The 21620-nt window shown below is 40.8% G+C and overlaps 1 protein-coding gene across 1 annotated transcript in view; it reads left to right on the top strand.

Moving 5' to 3' along the window:
- Nucleotides 1-21620, top strand: part of usp43b (ubiquitin specific peptidase 43b) — a 68801-nt gene that overhangs the window by 8891 nt on the left and 38290 nt on the right. The window contains exon 3 of the mRNA XM_067615727.1: nt 16098-16201. Coding sequence (XP_067471828.1) covers nt 16098-16201 — 104 coding nt within the window. The remainder of the gene's footprint in view (nt 1-16097; nt 16202-21620) is intronic.

Raw genomic sequence — 21620 nt, 5'->3', positions numbered from 1 at the left:
TTGGTGAGTCATTGCAAATAAATCCACTCAAACTCAGTGCCCCCTGTTTCCTGAGGCGCTAACTGCAGTGATTTATTCTGTTGTTTCATCATTGTGGGATCGGGATATATTGAGATCAGGAAGTCTTACACTCCCAAGGCTATAAATTGGATAATTTAAGATAATGTATAACATGCTCTTTTCTCGTGAGTGTTGGTATGACCAACATGCAACCTTCACATGCACTGACTGCTTATATTCACTAAAAAGGTTTTCTGTTTTATTTTTGTTTTTTTTTCCTGTCTGTGGGTGTAACCTTGCTCCTTTTCTCTGGCTCGTGTATAGCTTGTGGTCCTCTCCTTGTCTGCTCTTGACTCTTAGTCCTCACATTAGCATGTGAGTGATAAAATGAGACAGATAATGATAGAAATCTGTCTAACAGAGAGACCTTCATCCTCTGTGGGGGTCCAGGTCTCTGTATCAACAGAAAATCTTGCTCCACCAAGTTTCCAATTTTTCTGTGGCTCATACAGAATACTCTGACTGATATCACATGAACAACTGTAAGCCTCCATCTCCTTGTGAGCTGAGACTGAATGATGGAGTGAGGTCAGGGGGTAGGGGGTGGGTCTGGACTGTGTCTTTGAGTGCACATGGGCATGCAGAGGACATGACAGGAGGCTAGGACTGGAGAGCTGCTGATAAGGTCTGTCATGATGAGTCTGCAGCACCCCAGGGAAAATGTCGCCACACCTTCACCCATGGAGCCGGAGAGGTGTGGAAGATGTAAACCTGACAAAAAAAAACGTTGACTTAATCCTGGAATCCACTCTATGTTGGTTTCAGCAGCATGATTCATTTGATTAAAAGAGCAGAACGTTTACTTGGGTTTCCTTTTTCTCAACATTTAACCCTCTTCTCAATTAGAAGCAGAGATTTTTACTTATCTGAATAGTATCCTGATTGGATGAAAGCCAATTTTTTACACTGCAACAACATGAAAAGGCCATTAACAGTTTTGCCATTGTTGTTTTTATCATGTTTGATTTAGCCTTTTACAGTAGCTGACCTGTTTTCCCTCATTCAGTGTTACACACTTTTTCTCCTCTCCCATTCTCCAAGGAATGCTCAGATGACATGCTCTTACCAGGAACCAACTTTTTTCTGGCCAGATCCTATATTCAGATTCACTATGTCTTCAATATCCAACAATCAGTCACTGATCTAGCCAATACAAGGTGTCATCTCCACTTTTATGTTTATGACATTAGCTGGTGCCAGTGAAGCAAAAGATTTTGTAGCTCCAATTCTAAAATACAAGCAATGACTATTTATTTTAGTGGAGGCAGGATGGAGGAAAGGTTGGTGGAACCATGGAGGGAGAATGTGTTTGTTGGATATTTCAGAAACTGATTGTCAAACTACAGAGTTGTATAGGAGGAGGAACACTGAGACCTGTATCCATGGCGACTTGATTGTCTCTATTGTCTGGGTGGCAACATTTGTTGATTAAGTTTGCAAAGTATGTAATCTTTGTGGAGGTTTTACCAGTCTTAAATCCGTTGGCATAAGATGTTGCACCTTTCAGTCAACAGACAGCAGGAATAAGCTACAGCTCTTGCTCGAGGTACAACTTATTATGAAAAAACCTGCTGTAGTATTAGTCTTCCATATACAGGCTGTGATTAGTCTGTACCCTAGTTAATCTTTGCGCCATTTTATGGGCCTGTGAAAACCCCTGACGTGTTTAATTAGGTACCATTTCAGAAGACTACGGTGCTGTAATAGAAAATGCTGCATATGAATAAATATCCATTGCAGCGTCAGAGAGAGAAGGAGAGAGCAGCACTATGGCCTCTGTCCAGAGCAGAAAATCTCTTGTGACAGTTGTCTCTTATGTTTGTCCAGGCCTTCTGCCATCAGCCAGTGTGGGCTCTTTGCAGACACCAAGGTTGTCATGGATTTCGGTTTTATCAGTAAGGAAACATGCAGTCATATAGGCCTCTGCTCAGCATCAGGAATGGGAGAGAAATTATTCCAGTAATGCTGTCTCCCCATGAATCATAGTGTGCTCCTTGCCTTATTCCCTGCTTCATCCCTGCATAGCTCTAACATACTGTACCTCTGTAAGAATGTACAGTAAAGCCGTGGTATGCAGTCCACTATCGCTGCTCCACAAAGGAGCTTTGTGAAGGGCAGAGAGGGCCTCACTGAGGCCAGGAGAAGGGCAGCTGAATGAAAAGTCTCTAAGTCACACTCACATATCTACTACATCAACATGCAGTCAGGTAACTAAATGTTGTACACCTTATAAAGCCATTCAGGATTAGTTTTCGTCTATGACGGTTTGTTTGTAAGTTGTTTCACCTCAGTGCTAATCTCCTCCACCACCACTCTGTTGTAGCTTTGGTAGTGCTGGCTTGCTGGCAGAGTCATCCAGGGTCACAGCCAGGCTGATGAGAGGCCTCATCTCTGTTTACCAGTCAACGAACATCCCCACTCACAGCCAAGGAGTCTCTATCCTCTTCTGCTGCTAATTCAGGAGCCTGTGGACCTATGCTAACTGTTTTTACGCGTGTGTTGTTACCACTCAACGTAAGAGAGCCAGAGCAACCATCCAGTGTCAGACCAGCTTGTTGTTGGAGCTGAAGTATTTTGTGTTTGTAATGGAGGGTGACAGTTCACAGTCCTACACATACACAAGCAGACATACACTACACACATTCTAACATTTAGTGTTGACTCCCTATGGCTTTGACTCATGTGGCGTTCATTCTCTCTCTTGGTTTGTTGATCGTTTATCACTTAGGAAACACAGTGCAAGTGTGAAGCTCTCTCTCTCTCTCAACTCCATGAATGTGGCTCTTTGTAAGTCAGAGGAAGAAAGAGACACTTGTTGTGCAGCCTTAGTTCAGAGAGAGAGGTAAGACTGAGTCCTCTGCAATAGTGTGGCAAAGGGAGAGGGAACAGTAAGCAGTAGTGACAGTCAGAGAGATGGAAAGAGAGAGAGGAATTACTTCTTTGATTCAACATGACAAAAATTTCTGTAGAAACTGAAGAATGTGGCTGTTTCTCATTTACAGATGTGTCTGGTCAAGTAAGGGCACTGTTTTAACCCACACTAGCAGCGTGGTTCGAAAGATGGCAATAATCTGTGGCTCGATTGTTTGATCAACTGCTTTGGTCCTATCCACTATTGGAATTTTTGAACAGACATTTATAGTCCCCAGAGGATGAATATTAATGACTTTTGTGATCCCCTGACTTTTCATCTGGTGCCACCAGGAGAGTGGTATTTCAGTTTTTTAGTGGAATGTCTTGAACTATTAGATGGATTGCCATGACATTATGTTACAGAAAATCATGTTCTCTAGAGGATGTACCCTACTGACTTTAGAGATCCTCTGGCTTTCACTCTAGCACCACCAGCAGGTCAAAGGTTTCACTAATTTAGAAAAATATCTCAGCATCTACCGGATGGATTGGCACAAAATTTTGTACAGACATTCATTGTTCCCACATGATGAATCCAAATGACTTTGATGATCCCCTGACTTTTCCTCTAGCATCACCATGAGGTTGACATTTGTGGTTTTGAGCACAATCATTGGATGATTGCCTTGGAATTTGGTACAGACATTCATGTCCCCCGCAGGATGAATTGTAATAAGTTTGGAACTTTTGTGATCCCTTAACTTTTCATTTAGCATCATCATCAGGTCAAAATGTTAATTTGTCCAATAATTTGGTCGACATTCACACCAGCCTCAGATGCACTTTGTGCTTAGTGCTAATTAGCAAATGTGAACATGCTAACACACTAAACTAAGAACATGGTAAACATTATATTTGCTTGGCACTGTCATTGAGAGCATGTTGCCATGCTAGCGTTAGCTTAAAGCACCACTGTGTCTAAGTGCAGCCTCACAGAGAGAGAAAGGACAGAATCTCTGTAAACCAGAGGATCAAAAACTGAATCACACTTATTATCATAAGAACAAAAGGAAAATGCACGTGAAAGTTTTACCTGGGCTTTGTTGTTCACATGAGTGACAATGTACTTGAAAATGTCACACCTACAGCTCCATGACAGTAGAAGTGAGATGCTGTATGTTGAGACTTAACGTCAAAAAGACAAAATTAGAAACACAATCTGTCTTATAAGCCAGTAGAGTAGCTCTCGGGGTCAGTAGGTCTATACTGTATGTTCTCAGTAACGCAGGCCTGAATGTGAAAATGTTGATAGGGGTTGATAAGCTAGGTCCTCATCCTCCCACAAAGTAAAAGCACAACAATCACAATGTGGCTCTCCTTTGTTTATTGGTTGTGCTCTCCTTCCCTTCTTCTGCCTGGAGATCTGATTTGTACGATGTGGGCGGTTGTGTACTTAAATTAGAAACACATCCAGACACTGACCTAGACATTGTGCTGAGGCTTCAAACTTGGTGTCTTTTCACTTATTTTCGCAGTACATGCCCATAAATGCACCTCTAAACCCACAGCCAAGCAGCGCCTTCGCCTGTGTGTGGTCAGTGCTGCTCCCCGCTCCTATCAGGGCTGGATGCGAATGATTCTGCTATGAGTCTTGTGTGCTTTCTGTGTGTGTGCATGCACGCGTTTTTCCTCCCCCCTCTGCCTTTGATTCTGTCTGCCCTGCCAAGCTGAAATGGCTTCCTGTGGCTCAGAGCCACCCAGCTGGAAAAGCAGCTTGGAGGGAAGGGTCCGAATATGACCACTCTGTGTTTGAGGTCCTCTCTCACCTCCGACCCAGATTAGTGTTGATTGGCTAAGAGCCTGAAGCGCCCCGCAGATGCTGAGGTGAGAGTTGTCTGCATGTGGATATAAGTCTAAAATGAATTTAATGTGTTCAGTATCTCTCTGTCAGTCATGGAGGATGGATTTGAGGCTGCCCTCGCTTCCTAAAAAAGGAGCTGGTTTTGAAAGCTTGGGGTTGCTCACTGTGGCACAGACACTATTAAGCTGCAACTGTCTGACTGCTCCAGACAACACAATGCATCACTACTGTTTTAAAGAACAGTTAAAGAACATTTCTATAAACTGCACTCATGCTCTGCAGGGAGTCCAGCCCAGAAAAACATCTCGTCTCGTCATTAAATTGTGGGGAGCTTTTAAATGAAAGGAAACAAGGTCATGTTTGCTTGAGCATGATTTTGACTTACCAGAGCAGCCACATGAGTCTTAATTACTTAAAAAGTTTAATATTAACTAGTTAAAAGTTTAAAACAGCACAATCACAAAGCTTCAAAAATAATTGTTTGAATAGATTTGTTTTCAAATATGCTTTGCAGAAGAATGAAGTGCCTCATCTTGCTTTTTTTATGTGAAATATTGTTAAAGCAACAGACTGATTCTTTATTTAATATAAAGAAATTCCCTCACGCACAAATTATTCCCAGCCCTGGGTCTGATTGGCAGACAGTACCAACCCCAACAATTTAAGTGATTCAGATTTGCTGAGTGGAGGCTTTCCAGAGAGTGTGTCAATTCAATTGCCTGAAACCAGGCTTGATGGAATGATTTAAACAGTTGTTGCTAGAAATAATTCAAGCAGGGAGGCATGCCTGTCACGCCAAGTCCAGTTGTAATGTGTTATCTTGACTTAATTTAAGTCTGCCTGTGAAGATGAATGGATTTTTTAAAAAGCAATAATTATCAATCTGGCATCACGAACAGTTTAGAGAAAGAGCTTTAATCAAATATCTATAGCTACATTTCTATTCCAACAATATTAAATGTGTAATCCTTAACAAAGGCTATTAACTTATATTGCTGCTTGTGATGGCCATTAAAACAAACTGGCAGATACCAGAAGCTGCCGTTTGTCTCTGATGTGTGAAGTCATTCTATCCTCATCTGTGTCACCACAGTCATCACCAGCAGCCGCAGAGGCAGGAGGGTAATAATAACCCTCATCGGCTCAGGAGGCCGACTTCCCTTCATTAGAATTAATTTCCCCCTCAGCCTCTCCTGCTGCTCTCCTAAAGGTGGGATAAATCTTCTTAAGAGACATTTCACAAAGTCATATTCACCAGCACGATATGCCACTGGTACACTAGTTTCCAATGAAATCTCTCCCAAGTCTGTTCCTTTCTGTTCATGTTGTATGCCCTCTTTCTCTTTGAGAGCCGTGGATATTTCCATAGAAACAAGAAGAGGAAGGACACAATCGAGAGGCAGATAAACATGGCATCCAAGTGTTTGTTATATCTTGATATGCAACACACAGGTTCATATCCAAATGGAACAAAGAAGTTTCACTATTTGGTATTATCTGGCATTATTTATTATCCTACAAAGTTACTTTCTGCTTTTGAACCCAAATTGAGGGTATCAGCCGATACCAAGTAGCAGTACAATTGAAGTGCTCTGTTTTCCCAAAATGTGAAACCTGTAATTGATTAAGATACTGTGTATGTGAGCTAACATGAGGCTGGGTTAGGGAAACATTCATACACCAACATGCTTTGTAGGCTAGGAACAAAAAACAACTTTCTTGTCTAATATATGTAACACACACAGTTTGTGCTGATTACTACTTTGTTTAACATGTAATAAAATGTATTCTGTCCATGGAAAGTTTCAAAACAACCTTCAGACAAATAGTATAGAAAACATCCAAAATCTGCTGTTAGAAAAACTATAGTTAGTGAACTTTTGGTAAGTCATTGTCATCACTTCTGGTTTCACAGTAAAGCCACACCACTACCTTTACATTAAAGTGCATTATTGTGATGCACATGCAGGAAGTGAAAAAGATTCAATGGTAACTTTACTCATGTTAGCTTACAGCTGCAAATGAATGGATTGAAACAGTAAACTATTTTTAATGTGGATCAGTGACGTTTGGCCAATTGAAGATCGATACCACTCTTGTGTCTGTACGGTAAATATAAGGCTAAAGCCAGCAGCTGGTTGCTATAGCTTAGCATTAAGACTGGAAAGAGGGGGAAACAGCTGTCAAAACTGGTTGCCTGGCAACATCAGAGGCATGACAAGACTTCAGTCCTAACCCTAAAACAGCAATGTGTGGTTTTTACACTTCAATTTTTGTCTGGTTTACACAAACGAGATGTAACATGTTAAGTAGTTAGCTTTATAGGGGCTAGTAGAAGGATTTTGTTATGTTGAGACATAGCCAGGCAAGGTTTTTCTTCCTTTTTCCAGTCTTTATGCTAAGCTAAGCTAACTGGCTACTAGGTAAAGACATTATCGAGTATCAGTGCATCTCACTCATCACCAGTACTTGTCTGTGATAAACTCATACAGCTGGAGCCTATCCCAGCATTTAGTGGATAAAGGACAATCCTGAACACGTTGGCAGTCCACTACAGACAGAATATCTTAAGGCAGACTCAAACTCACATTCACTGTGAGCAATTTAGAGCCTCCGGTCCATTTTTTGGATTATAGTAACAAAACAATCGAAACCCAGCATGGCATTTAAAACCAGACAGACAGTAGAAGGAAGCCTTTTTTATTATATTGTTCTCATGTATGAAGTCACCACTTTCATTATTTAAAGTCGTACCAGCCTCAGTCCACTGGTGTCATATATTAATGACTCACTCTTAGGTCAGTTCGGGCGGTCAGTAAAGGGTTTTCGTGAATGCTTAAACACTCATGATGATGATGCTCACTCATCATGTTTTCCTATCTTCAGGATCACTCACAACACTCAGCTTATGTCCCGTTCACGAATATGATTCATCCATATCACACCAAGAACAAAAAAAGATTTGCAACTTGCTGTTGCCACATACTTTCTCAATGTGTGTTATACTGCACCACACTGTCACTCACGAAGTGTGTTGACAATGCATCAAGACTTTTTAGGCGACAAGAATAGAGCCTCCTTCCTGACTAGCTTCTCATCTTGGCTTCCTCTTGTCTTTATTCCTGTCACCATGTCTGTCTGACCCATCACATTTTTTCTTCCACAGTCTCTTTCATTTCTCTTGTTGAAAGCCCTTTCATTTCCATCTGGTGATGATGAAATTCATTTTGAGGCCGGTGTTCTGCTCTCAGGCTAGCAGGGGCACAGTGTCTTTCTCCTTGTATATCTCACCTTCAGACTGTGGGATTCAATGAACAATGAATCCTTTATGATGGACCTTACATGATAAAGAGGATACCGCTTCTACTAGTATAGATCAGTCAAAACCTGAAATGCTTCTAGCAAATGCCAGCAGTCCATATACTTCATTTCAATTTTTGACTGACAATTTCATGATCTTGAAGTGTTACTGAACATTTTTATTGCTTGTGTTGTACAGATGGAATTGATCAACCTTGACTTTTTGAAGAAGTAGTTCCCTTTTTTGGAAATGTTAAATTTTTACAGTTGAATGAAGTCTGGTTTCAGACTCCCTATTGTGTTGCATTCAACATGTAGGCTATACATTAACATTTATAATAAAAACACAAGAAGAAATTACTAGAATGAATCAGTAAGGATTGTTTCAAAACTGTAGCAGAGCAGCTTGTCCTTTAATCGCAGTGTTGGTGGTCCAACTCCTCCTTACCACATGTACAAGTGTCTTTGAGCATGACAAACCCCAAAGCAAACCCCAAATTGCTCCTGATGAGTATTGTATGTTGGAGGAAAAAAAGTGAGTTGCTGTGGACAAAATTGCTGTCAAATGAATGTAATTTCACATTCATTTTTAGCTTGTGGTGTCGCTCTAGAGAAGGTAATGTCAGTCTGTCGGTCAGTTCCCCACTTTGGTCTAGACTGAAATATTTGAATAACTGTTGAATAGATTGCCATGAAATTTTGTACAGACATTCATGTTCTCCTTGGGATGAATTTTGATAACTTTTATGATCTCCTGACATTTCATCTAACGCCATCATCAGGTCAAAATGTCAGTTTGTTAATGAATAAATACTTGCAAAACTCAGCTGTGCTTTGTGTTTAGTGCTAATTAGCAACTGTTATCACGGTAACATGCTAAACTATGATGATGAATGTAGTAATCATTATACATGCTAATCATCAGCATGTCAGTATTGTCATTGTGAGCATGTTAGCATGCTTAAAATAGCATTTAGCGAGTGCAGCCTCTGTTATCAGGCTGTAGACTCTCAGTCTCGTTAGAGTTTTGTGGCAGCCATAGCACCTTAGAAACATTTCATGGGTCATTTTAAAGTGATTCCAAAAATGTTGAAAACTCAATTTAAACAAACCAGACTTTGTGACACAGTATTGAACACTTTGGGAGAAATTCACGATGTGGTTTTTACCTTGGCACAGGACAGTCAGAGCACAAAGCAGGAGCCAGTAAGGACTTTGGTATTTTGAGACATTTCATTATATTGGATGCTCGCAAATCCCACTGTAATACAACAGTAATACTTTTTTCTGTAGTGGATATATAAGGCAAATTGAAGATCTAACAGCATTACAGATGCACATTTGACACATATATATTCTAACAGCGACTGTATAGATAACAGTTGTAAATGGCCTCTGGGTCAGTCTGCCCCTCCTCTTGTCCTGTCAGACAAGACTTGAGCAAACCGAATCATATGCAGCAGTCATTCAGTTACAACCCTGAGGTCTGGGCTCTTAGTATATCCATTCAAATGTGCCCCATGCAGAGTGATCACCCACTGGGAATAATGGGCGGAAGGGTCAGGGAAAAAAGCTTCCAGCACTAGTATTATTGGGACTATTTATAGAGAGGTACGCACGCGACAGGAGGCAATGTTGAGGGAGATTGTCCATTATTTATGTTCACTCTGTATGTCAGATTGTGTACTACTTCAACTTTCTTAAACATTCAGTTACTCAATAACACTCTCCTTTCTTTCACTCTCTGTCTGTCTGTACCCACACACACACACACGCACACGCACACACACACACACACACACACACAAACGTATACGCCTGCCCCATATCTTTCAGTTTCTCTCTCTCTGTTACGATCAGCATGGGGTTTTAGGTGCTGTTGAGTCTTGTTCTCAATCACTCCACTATAGTGCTTTCTTCACCAGCAGCACATGTCCATCCCTGTGTGTTTCCACAGCTTGTTTAAATTATTCACATCAGGACCATTACTGGGAACACTCACCCCCCCCTTTACAATCTACCTCCCCCTATCCTTGAAAACCCATCAGGATGAGGCAGGTGGTCTATGAGGATGGGGGAGGGGGGAGGGGGGGGGTATATTTCCTGGATTGAGTCCTGAGTTCCTTTACAGTGGATCAACTGGCAGAGATGAATCACTCCCAGCAACATTTTATTTTTTTGGGGGGGTGAATTATTGAAAACCTCCGCGATGGGACAGAGTGCACCGTTAATCTGTGCGATTTCAGGCTTTCACGCTGAAGCACAGATGACCAAGATTCAACAGTCATGGATTTAACAAATTCTTTGGAGTGAGCTGCTCATCTGCGTCTGCATCATCTCACTGCTGAAATGGATAATGAGTAAATGCAGTGCTGTTTCCAAGGCTGCCAAATGTCTTTTTAATAACATTGATCTCATTGTGGAAAAGCGAAAAAAAGAGGCCTCAAGGCGTGATTTCTTGGTGGATTAAAGCATGAGCATTTGTTTTCACTGCTCTGATTTATTCAATATTGTACTAATGATCATAGTAATTTAGATTTTATTGGGAAAAAATAATTGTAATGTTTTGAGAAAGAGCAATCTTTTACTTTTTAACTGGCACAGTAAATATGAAAACAGACGATGATGAAGCTATATATATATTGAAGTTCCAAGACAGACAACTGATTCAGATCCAGACAATCTTTTCAAATTGACTCTCTGTGAACATATATGCGATTCTGAAATAGCACAACAAGGGAAATGTGATCTTAAACACAACCACTAACGTGTTATGTTTTATCAAAAAATATTTCACAATGGTATTCCCATTAAGATACACTCACATGAACCCGGTATTCTCTATTGTTTGCATGAAATTACCACTTTCTGGCAGCTGTCAGATTTTCAGCAGCCAGCTGCACAACAATGTGCTTATCATGTCTCGCTCTCTCCGTCACTCTGGCCCTCTGTCGTCCTCTTTCAGTCAGCTTGAAAAACTCACCGTCAGTGAACTCTGGCCTCCTGCTGACAGTGCTGAGCCAGCAGCCAGGCTCCAGACCACCACTTGGTTGCATGCTGTATCTTTGTCATTTATCTAAATCCCAGAAATCAATTACAGCACACTAGGTGCCAGGGTGAGGGATTTGAGTTTTAATTTTCTCCTTGCTCCTTGGGCACTGGCACACACTCTCTCCTGGTATAGAGGCTTATGGATTAAGCAGAGGTAGACAATTCTCTGGCTTTACATATCTCGGATATTAGCAGTTGCACATTTTTGTGTTTATATTTCTCCATGTTATCTTTTCAGATGCATTGGTTGCAGAGTAGTGCAGATCCATTTTTAAATTTTTTAATGGTATTTTCTCTGCTCAACTTCACTTCACAAGTTACAACTTGCCAGTGTTTGTGACATTTAAATGTTGTTAAAACCAGTTTTACGAAGTATTGACTTTCCCTCTCTGCCTGCAGTGTTTAACCTGTCCTCTGTGAGGATTTCCTGTCCTCAGTCCACACTGCATGGATGCAACATAAAACAGCGCTTTGCATCATGGGATTGTTAGCAGAAAGTAGTGTACATGCCATGCTTTTCGTTCCATTGTGTGAAATTCTGAGGGAACTATACAGTATAGTGCATAAATCTGACTTTCAGAATAAAATGTTGGAATGTTGGACTGTTTTGGTGTGTGATTTGTCATTTTTCAGCCTATAACTCATACACACACTTTGAGCCAGTTTGTGACAAGTGGGGTACTTAAGTGGAGTACTTATGCATGCAAAAACTTTGGGGTGAAGAAAGCAAACAATAAGTTAGTGACCTTTTCAAAGCTGCTGCACATTCACTGCTGTTAGATCACCACAAGTCCCATAGCAGAACTTGCTGCTAAATGATACTCCTGCCTGAACTGACCCCATAATACACCAAAAGAACTAAGGGGGACCAGAATGTACTCTCTCCTCATCTTCCCTGAAGGGAAGAAACTGGCACAAACAAAGGAACCCAAAATTTTTCCATCTCAATGTGGTTGGTTAATAGCCACAAAAAAGCTACAAAATAGCCAAAAAGAACAAATCAAATCAGTAGCCACTGTGTCTGCCACAGGATGTAACAACATACCAAACTGGTCCGGACCAAATTACCAACAAGACTAAATTAGACTAAGGCTAATTTACTCTCATCAGCATGTTTTTATCCCAGACAAGCCACTACTTTGAGGGGAGACAAGCCAAGTTAAATGACTGACATTACTCTGACATTTGATTAATATGTTTTTGCTTTTGAAAATTTGCTGCTCATTTATTTTATATTCACATTTAGAGTGCCAATGATTGTTTTATTTGAAAGGTAACCTTTTAATTTACAGGCAGGTAAATTCATAGTAATAACATTTAAACAATAACTAAGTAATATTGGTATAATAGAAAATAAAGTACAATTACTGAGTAATTACTGAGTAGAATTAAAGCAGAACAAAATATATTAGCATGAGGTGCGTGGGTCAGCTGCATCAGTAGTGTAGGAAATGTATGCACTCATATTTAGGGGGACAAGATCATTTGTTGATCTGATTCATACTGTACTGCAGCAAAAGGTTTGTTTACTTTCTTAGTTTCTTCACTTATTTTCAGAGGTAATTGCTTTGATTGATGATAATGCTCGTGATGATTATTAGGAAGGAGAGAGGTCAGTGAGTTTGGATACATTTGTACATACTACATGGACAGGCTTTCAGTGTGTGTGCACTGTATATAGTAAGTACTGTATGTACAGAAGAATAATGGAGTCTAAGTATAAAAAATGAAATTTCACACGCTGTGCTTTTCCCATTTTTTTCTCCCATGTGGTAATAGCCGACCACTGGTCAGATCTTACCCTAAAAATAGCTTCTCTGATTTTTTTCCCTCTGTTGCTTGCCTGTGTAATTTTTTTTATCAGTTTGAAGTTGGCATATTTTTATGACGACCAATTTCAAAGATAGCATCTCAATTTCAGACCGGCACATGGCACTTCTTGAGATGGACCCCTGCTCTGTAGGGGTCGCCCAACAACCTGTAAAACAATTTATTAGACCAGCAGCGGTCTGCAGTATCTGGCCATGATCTTTTAGAGACTGAGGTCTTATCAGAACCACATGTCAGCGGCCATATAACTTGTCCCACGTTCTCACTGTGCTTAAATGTCCGCATCGTCCACAGCTACTTTTAACACGCAGCTGACGCCTTGCAGTCTATTGACAAGGCAGAGCTGGGCATGCATTTCTGAGAAGTGATAAGACCAACTGTGTCTGCACTCGGTGGCCTGAATGTTGCTTTGTTATCTCTACATAACGATAGCTCTGGAATCCATTATGTGGAGGGAAAAAAAGGCAGTGAAATACAGGGCTGATGTCAGTGTATTTGATTAAAAATGAAAAAATCTGAAGGGTTGCACTCTGAATCTCTCTCACATCATCTAATTACATGTTTTACCTCAACAAGAAGATCAGCTGTGTCGAGTCTCCCCTTTTGGCAGTCTTCATGTTTCGTGGCAGAATATAACAAGAGAAAAAAACTCAAAGCAAAGAAGGAAGAGTGAGAGAGGAGGCAGAGGTTTGCCATTGTACATGCCTGTTGGAACACAGTGCAGCAGGAAGGTCAGGTTTCAGTCTTGCGTTTGGTTTTTGCAAAGCTCAAATGCTCTTAGAAGAATAGACTCAGGATCTGAAATGGTGGTGAACTGTAAAGGACTCTCCTGCCTCTCTGTCTGTCTGTCTCACCCTGATTTCTCAGACACCCTCCACCTTCGTCTCCCTTTTAGAAATTCTAAACCTCCTTTCAGCTCCATTTGTGAGCGGAGGTCATGGTCGAGCTGCCAGCCTGGGAACAGTGGCGGCCAGTATGGGACCAGGAGCCGTGCTAGAAATGGGAGGAATAGTAAACAGAGAGAGAGCGTGTGTCAACAGAGAAAGCTCAGAGAGAGTGCAGTTCCGGCCCGGTGTAAAAGCACAGCTGAGATGATATGATGACTTAAAGTGGAGATGAAGCACAGAATAATATGAATGTGGTTTGTATGGTTTTTACCTTGGATAAGATAGAGCTCTGCAATCAAACCTGAGATTCATCTAGATTTGCAGGAAAACTAAATAGTATTTTGCTTTTTTTGCCAATAGGGGCAGGTATTTTTAAACAAGCTAGATGGTGATGTCATGAGCATGTTCATCTCCATTGTTAGCTTGTTTGTCACTAGGAGCTGTTGGTAAAAATGGATAGCGAAGAGAGCAAAGGACAATGACAAAAGGCCAAAAACAACTAAAATAAAACCATAACACTTGAACATATGTACACGTGTTGTTTTAGTGATCTGTGATAATAGACATCACTGCCTTGAGCTACAGCAAACTCAGTGATAAATTTAAATACATTAGCGACATTCACTACTCGTATAATATTACTTAAAACATCCATTCAGTTTGGTCATTACTGTCTATTCAGTCTACTGAGAGATTCGGCTACTCTGCGATTCAGCAAAATAGCTTTGCTTCAACTTTTACAACCAGTTAATCAGTGTTTTTACTACAATCATCTACCAAAACACTGTAGAGAACTGCACGGGAGCGAAGCAACTCTGACAGCTGACTCTTTATTTAGCCTTATAGCGAGTTTCGGCTCATTGTTTAGCTGTCCAACTGCAACTTTAGTGTTTTGGTTCACTCTCACCGGTCCCAGAGTGTCCTTTTTGACTGCAGCAGTACACTACCTGCTCAACACCAAACAGCAAACAGATACAGTCACACTAGCAACTAGCTGGTGAACATAGTGGGGCATTTAGCAGCTTAAGAGGCCGAAATTTCTCCAAAAACAGAGCTAAAAGAGAGTGAATATTGGATTTACATTCATCAGGTAGACAGAAACACGACTCCAAATGAATGATAATGATGCTCCGTACCTACTGGATGTGTAAATAAGTTTGCCTTATCCAGGGCTGCCAAGTCTCACGCATTGACCATAAGACACACACTCTCATGTCACACGTCCATTGTCTCACTCAGTGAAAATCAAAGTCATAACTGATAACATCGCGGCACGAAAAGAGGACACTGACAGCACACGGACAGACAAGACAGAGCAGCACAGAGCAACAGCAGCAATATGCAGCACCGATTTATTCAGACCATCAAGTGGAAAGCAAGAAATATACACAAATATATTGTAATGTATTCCCATGCATGCTGCTCAGAGTAATCTCAGTCAGCGGCTCTTCTGGCAGCAGCACAGCATCTCTCCCTCTCCTCTTGCTCTTGCGCCGTGTGCACACAGACAGGAGTGAGTGTGAGTTATCCTACATACTTTATCTCTTCTCAAGTCAGAGGACAAGATAAACGTAAGTTAGATGGCTTACAAAATTAGTGCACCATTATCACCAAGTATGATGAATATATTCTAATGTTAGATTACAGATGAAGAAAAACTATTCATTTTACTGTAATGCTGTTTTTGGCACAATTAAAATGTGTTATAATATAAAAGACTACACAAAGCAAGACAGTTACCTGGCATAAAGACGGTAAAAGACAATATAATAACTGATGCAGAAGGTCTTTCGGTTCAGTTCTGTCATTACACACACAGCGGTGTTTGTGAGACAGACTCCCAGTGTGTGCCAGCCCACACATTTGTTTTGTGACCTTGCTAGTCTTTCAGTGATCAGTCTTAGTTTTTTATCTTTTTTTCCTTAATTCTTTTATCCTCATCCAAGGCCAGCTTTCCCTCTGTTGTAGGTGAGTAGATGAAAGAATAAAGACGGGGGCTTCCCAGGGGGTTATGTTTAGGTCAGCACATTCCACTGCTTTTGAATATCGCTTTATTGTCAAGGAAAAGCAAGAATCTGCTATAGCTGCATTCCACAGGAGCTTCTGTAAGATTACCAAAATGATTGTGGTACTACTACTATATGAGTTCCCGCTCACAGTGATAGCTCTTGACAACCTGGGTAATGTATGATGGATCTCTGAAGAATCTGCCAGTGTGAGCGTTGTGTTTATGGATGGCCTCCTATGTGCTGCAGGGCCCCGGTGGAGCTGAGGAGGTGCTATCTCCTGACCCGTCCCAATCCCAGCAGCCCAGAGTCCAGCACAGCTTTGTCCAGGAACATTTCCAGGCACAGTACAAGTGAGTTTACTTTTTTTACATGCTACACTCACATCTGCCAAAAATGAAATTTGGAGCAGCTTAAGTGTCTGTTACATTATATTTATAAAGTGTGAAGTGGGAGGGACTGCTGGTTCAAGAAGAGTTTTTTCTCATTCTGTATTCCCATTTCTAATTTTTTTTAAACAATTTACTCAACGTTACTTAATCAGAAACACAGGAATCTCCTGGGTTGTATTACGATCCTATAAGTTTAAATTATGTCCATCAGTTTCAATTATTTGTTGCTGTTATTAGTTTCTAAGAAATCGTGTTTTGTCATTTTCGTCATTTTGGCATGATGGACGGCTCAACATACTACACTACCCATGAGCCTTGGCCACCACTGCAATGGAGAAGAGGCCAGTCGAAATGCTTTGTCGTTGCAGTTAAGCCATAGTCGATGAATTAATCCACAACTAAACCAAAATTTAAAAAGTAATTGATTTAAGCTGCAGATTGTGTTTTAGGTTTTCTCAACATCATAATTTTTAGATTCTGCCTGCTGTGAGCAACACCTGTGACAGAAATTTAAGCTCAGTGATTGGATGTTCTTTGCCGAAATATAGCCTGGGGTCATACTGCTTGTAACTTTGACTTTTTATCAAAGAACCAGATATTTTATTATGCAGCTGTTCATCTTTTATACTGATGATTTAACCAAGAGAGTTTCATGCTGATCCAAGCCATAGGAGCGCTCCAACTGTGAGTCACGTACATAACTTTGTCTATGGGAAAAATTAATTGGATTCTTACTTCCAGAACAAAGGGCGCCCGAAGTAGCTCCTCCCACTTCACAACCCTACAACTTTTCCCTTCACAAAATATAAAATGGTTGTCTGTTATTCTTGCCTAATGTAATTTTTCAGGGCAAAACAGAAGAGGTGTTTGTGTTTCCAGTAAGCTTGTTATAGTTTAAGATATACTTCATGCATTCAATAGGATTTTTTAACTGTCCTGTTTTGGATATATCTGTTTTACTTAAGAATGTGTGGTGTTTAAGAAAATATACTATCACTACATTACTGAGGACTTCTGCTCCTGAACCAAAACAATTTACTGACAGTCTGTCTGTACTGTCTATAGCCTTATATCTCTGGTGGAAATTTAACATGTACGATATCACCGTGTGTCTTGTGAGTCAAGTTTACTGTACAACAGCTCTACTGTCATGTTGCCAGATCTAAATGTCAGACTTCCCTGCTACAGAAAGGTCATAGCCTTAACTGCCACTACAAACACATGTTTAAGTGTCTAAGAACAGTCCTGTGTTTTGTCCAGTGTTGCTCTGGATAAGTGACTGAAATATAATTGTATAATACCTGTGTCGAGACAGGTCCAGAGTGTAATTGATACTGCGAATGTAATGCAGATGTCATCATTTCTTTCCTCCTCAGAGACACATATGCCTGGCAAGAAGAACAGTAATTCAGTAAATCTTCACTGTAATTACCAAGCAGGCAAGAGCAGTAATAGTGAAAAGGTCTGATGAAAAACTTCCCCAGTGCCCTAACCTCTGTGTCTCTTAGGGATAAAGAAATCCCTTTAGTACAAGTACTTATTCCGAGTGCTTACTTCTTGTGCTGGGTGAAATAATTAGGGTTGTTAGCTGTACCAATGCTTGAATATTTTCACTGTTCTTTTGTAACACTGAAAGGAAGTTACCTTGTGAAGCTGTCTGCTGTACTTGGATCCTAATACCATTTTTTCTCTTTATCAAAATTGTTTACTGTTCTTGCTCTTTTGTGATTAACAGCAAAGCTCCAAAAACAGACTTTTCATCACACTGTGTTATTAACTTTTCTCATGCAGCTGGAGGTCCTCATGGCTCCCATCAGTCAGTCATCCGGGAGATAAAGAGGCAATTAATTTTTTACACAATATATATATCTGTCAGCTGCAGCCTAATGAGAGTGGAGCATCACTTACATGCCGAGGTTATCTGGCCAACTCATCTATGTGCCATTTCCAACAGGAAGTCACTGCATTTTTAGTCTGGGCGGAGAGAACGTCAAGACGCTTGTGCAGGGTGTTAGGGTGTTTTGAACCTATAGTTCATGCATCGCTAAAAGCCAGGTGAGAATGTTCACTCCACTCAGTGGTTAGATGTGTCTAGAGCAAGAACTTAACACAGGAAGACGGTCCTGAAGAAGCTCCTCCGGCCAAATGCAACTTCGCTGTTAGACCAGGTCAGATCTCGATTCACTCTCCCGCTAGCTGCTTGCAACAGTTGTAGCAACAGTATGCAAAGTGCCCCTGGCTACCAGAGTCGTTTAGCTCAAACTTGCGTAGTACACCTTGTAGTTGGATCACATTCTCACCACAAACAAACTGCTCCAGTGTTGGTTTGGAACCATACCGAGGCAACTCCCTTAAAGGGTCTTGGTACAGTTGTTGTGGTCCGCAGCCAAGTACAATTACTGTGTTCGGATCTGCCCAAATGAATCGTACCAAGGGGCAAAACAAATCGAAATTTAACCAGACTAAAAAACGCAGGTCTGAAAACACACTAAATTAATCTGAAGTTTCCAATTACATTACACATGGAGGTTTAAATGTCTAATCTGTGCCTCCTTTATTTAAACCAAACACCCATAGTGTCTGTATCCACCCATATCTCCTGATGCTGATGCAATTCTCTGCCCCACCACCATCAGGACTCCAACCATAAAGCATTGACCAAACTGATGGATTATAGAGGTTTTAGAGTCTATGCCAAGATCTGATCTATGTTTAATTAATAAAAGTTTGGAAAAGTTGTCCCTCCAGACCAAACCACTCATATCTTGTTTGTCTGTACCTTCCTCCATCTGCCAATTCCTCAGAAAATTGGCAGCTCTGTGTGACTGCCAGTAATACATCTGTCAGAGCGCATCTCTTAATTGCAACCCTTACTGTCAAATGTTTCAGCTGTGACACCTTGGGTGTGTCTAGACAGGAAGCAGCAGTCTTAGCAGCCTGGCAGGCAAATTTTGTTCCTCTCACCCACTCATATACTGTGCTAGCCAGGGAGAGTGGGAGAGATGGTACAGAGGGAATATATATGACTGGGTTGGCTAAGCACAAACTTTACAAAAGGAACTCTAACATATATAAGTGTACAATCTGAATCTATTTTAGCAGTGCAGAAATTGCAGACACCATGCATCACAAGGCTGTGAGGTTTTAAGAGGAGATGGATGCTCTAATTGCTAGAATCGGACAAATATTTCTTGACTCCTGTCCCTCTCTTTTGCTCTGAAGAGTCCTGAGGCCCCACCACTGCCTGTGTAACACTTAGCAATGCAGTGTCCAATGTGATACAACATCTCGAGTTGACAGACCGGAGAATTATCCTTATAATAGCCCAGTTTGTCACTATGCAATCATCACAGCCATTATACATGTCCAAACAAGTTAAATCACTTTCCGAGCAAGGCGAAGAGTTTTTTATTCTTAATTTATGTTATCTGTCACCACATGCTGCAGCTGATCAAAATCAGAGCTGAACATTTTTATGTTCAAGCTTCGTTTTGCAATAAATTGAATTAGCCTTTTGTTTCCTCCATAAGAAGAAACAGATGTTTATAATCTATTGGTCCTTCACTACTCCGATCAAGTAAATCTTAAAACTGTGGTCTTTGTCTTCATGTGAGTGAATCACAGGCTGCGATGAAAATGTCTCTGTCAAGCTTTGTTCATTACAGTGAAGCCAAGTGACGGGCAGCCGAGCGTTTCAGATTACAAACGCGGTGCAGTTCCAGTGGGAGTGCAGCTCGTCTTACATTGATGCCACTTTCTCTGAGAGAACCTCACGTCGTCTTTTCTCTGAATCAGTGGTGACTTTTGTTTTGATCGTACCATGTCTCCTGATTTATTATGATTAGAAGGGCAGGGTTGGGTAACTGGTACTTTGGACTTTACAGGCCCAGTAATTGGTCTGTTTTTTATGTGTATATTGTAGTTTCAATTAGTGAATCATGAGGCGTACATTCAGATCATTAGTGTGGTGAATAAACTACCCTTTATCCACCAACAGACAGTACAGTAGCTGTCAGGCTTAGTGGGAAGAATTAGCTGCCAATCTATTAAATTATAACTTATTGAGACTTTTTATTTTTTAATTGCCTGCCTTAGGAAAGAAACTCAATTAGATACAGATACTAGTGTGATGCATTATCCTGGAAAATGTTTGAGTAGCTACCCTCAAAGCCACAGCAGTGAAGAAAGCATCAAGCTCAGAGTCTCTTCAGCATGGCTGCATTGCAGACAGGGAATACATACCTCTCAACCTTTGCACGCTTCCTCCATTAGAGCATCACCAGAATATCACCTCTTCCTCTGCTGCTTTTCTCTTTTTAAGTTTTTTATAGCAACGTGGGGCACATCTATGTTTTATTGGGGCCTGAGTGTGATTTGTATGCATGGAGTGCAGCTGCCCTCACTGTTTCCTGGCGAGAATAAGACATCCGTAGGGCAGCCATTCTACTCTGCCAAGAGGGAGAGATCCACTAAGAGCCAGTGTCAGCTGGGCTTGCTTGAATAGAGCTTTATTCACTCCCCCTCTCCCCCCTCCCACCCACCCCCCACTGAGTCTGTCAGGTGCCTTCCTATAAGGAAAACACGTTTGAACAGTTCATCTATGGCTTAATTTCCCATGGTAAGATGCCCTGTAAAGCTTGTAAATGTTCACCAGAGCCAGTGAGAAATGAGAAGATAAGAGAGTATTTTTTCAGTTTGTGACAGCAAAAAGAAATTTGGCAGTTGAAATGAATCAGTTATTTTTTGATTTAATCAAAATGTAGTCTCTATCTTGATGCATAAAACACATGATTTTTTCTTACTGTAGATTAAAGCCGCCCAGACTCTCTCACACTCTATATACCACTCTATATGCTGGTGTAGCTACTGGTTTCAGCTGGTTTGTGCTTCACTGAAATCTATCATCATTTTATATACAGCATGGTGCTTTGCATTACAGTTACAGTAGCAGTAGTGAATCGAATCGAATCTGTCATTGAGAAAAAGTTATTTCACCCCACATAGTTGTAGATTTATATCTGCCATGCTGATAATAAAAGAAAAGAAATGAAAAGCTAAATCAGAGTAAGGACATTAGCATTGTGCCCTGTAGATCATGGCATTGAAAATACAAATATGCACCTTATCTGTTGGTCCATGGTGTATTTTTTTCATGTATATATTGTACTGAAATCCATTGTGGTGAGGGATTTCAAAACTAGCAGAAGAGCTTTCCTTAATGATCGTCTTTCTGCTTTTATTAGGTCTAACTAGTCTGAGGCGGTGGGAATATGTTTCTCCTTGTATTTTTCCAGAAGAAGCCTGCTGAGCAGCCATTTCAGCAACACCATCTTTCACACTGATATGCTAACACACAGTCATACCAAAGACCTGCAAAGTA

Source organism: Thunnus thynnus, chromosome 17 (genome assembly GCF_963924715.1).
Source record: "Thunnus thynnus chromosome 17, fThuThy2.1, whole genome shotgun sequence".
NCBI classification, from domain to species: Eukaryota; Metazoa; Chordata; class Actinopteri; order Scombriformes; family Scombridae; genus Thunnus; species Thunnus thynnus.
Note: the sequence above shows the minus strand (reverse complement) of the source record. Positions and strands in the feature narration are given on the sequence as shown.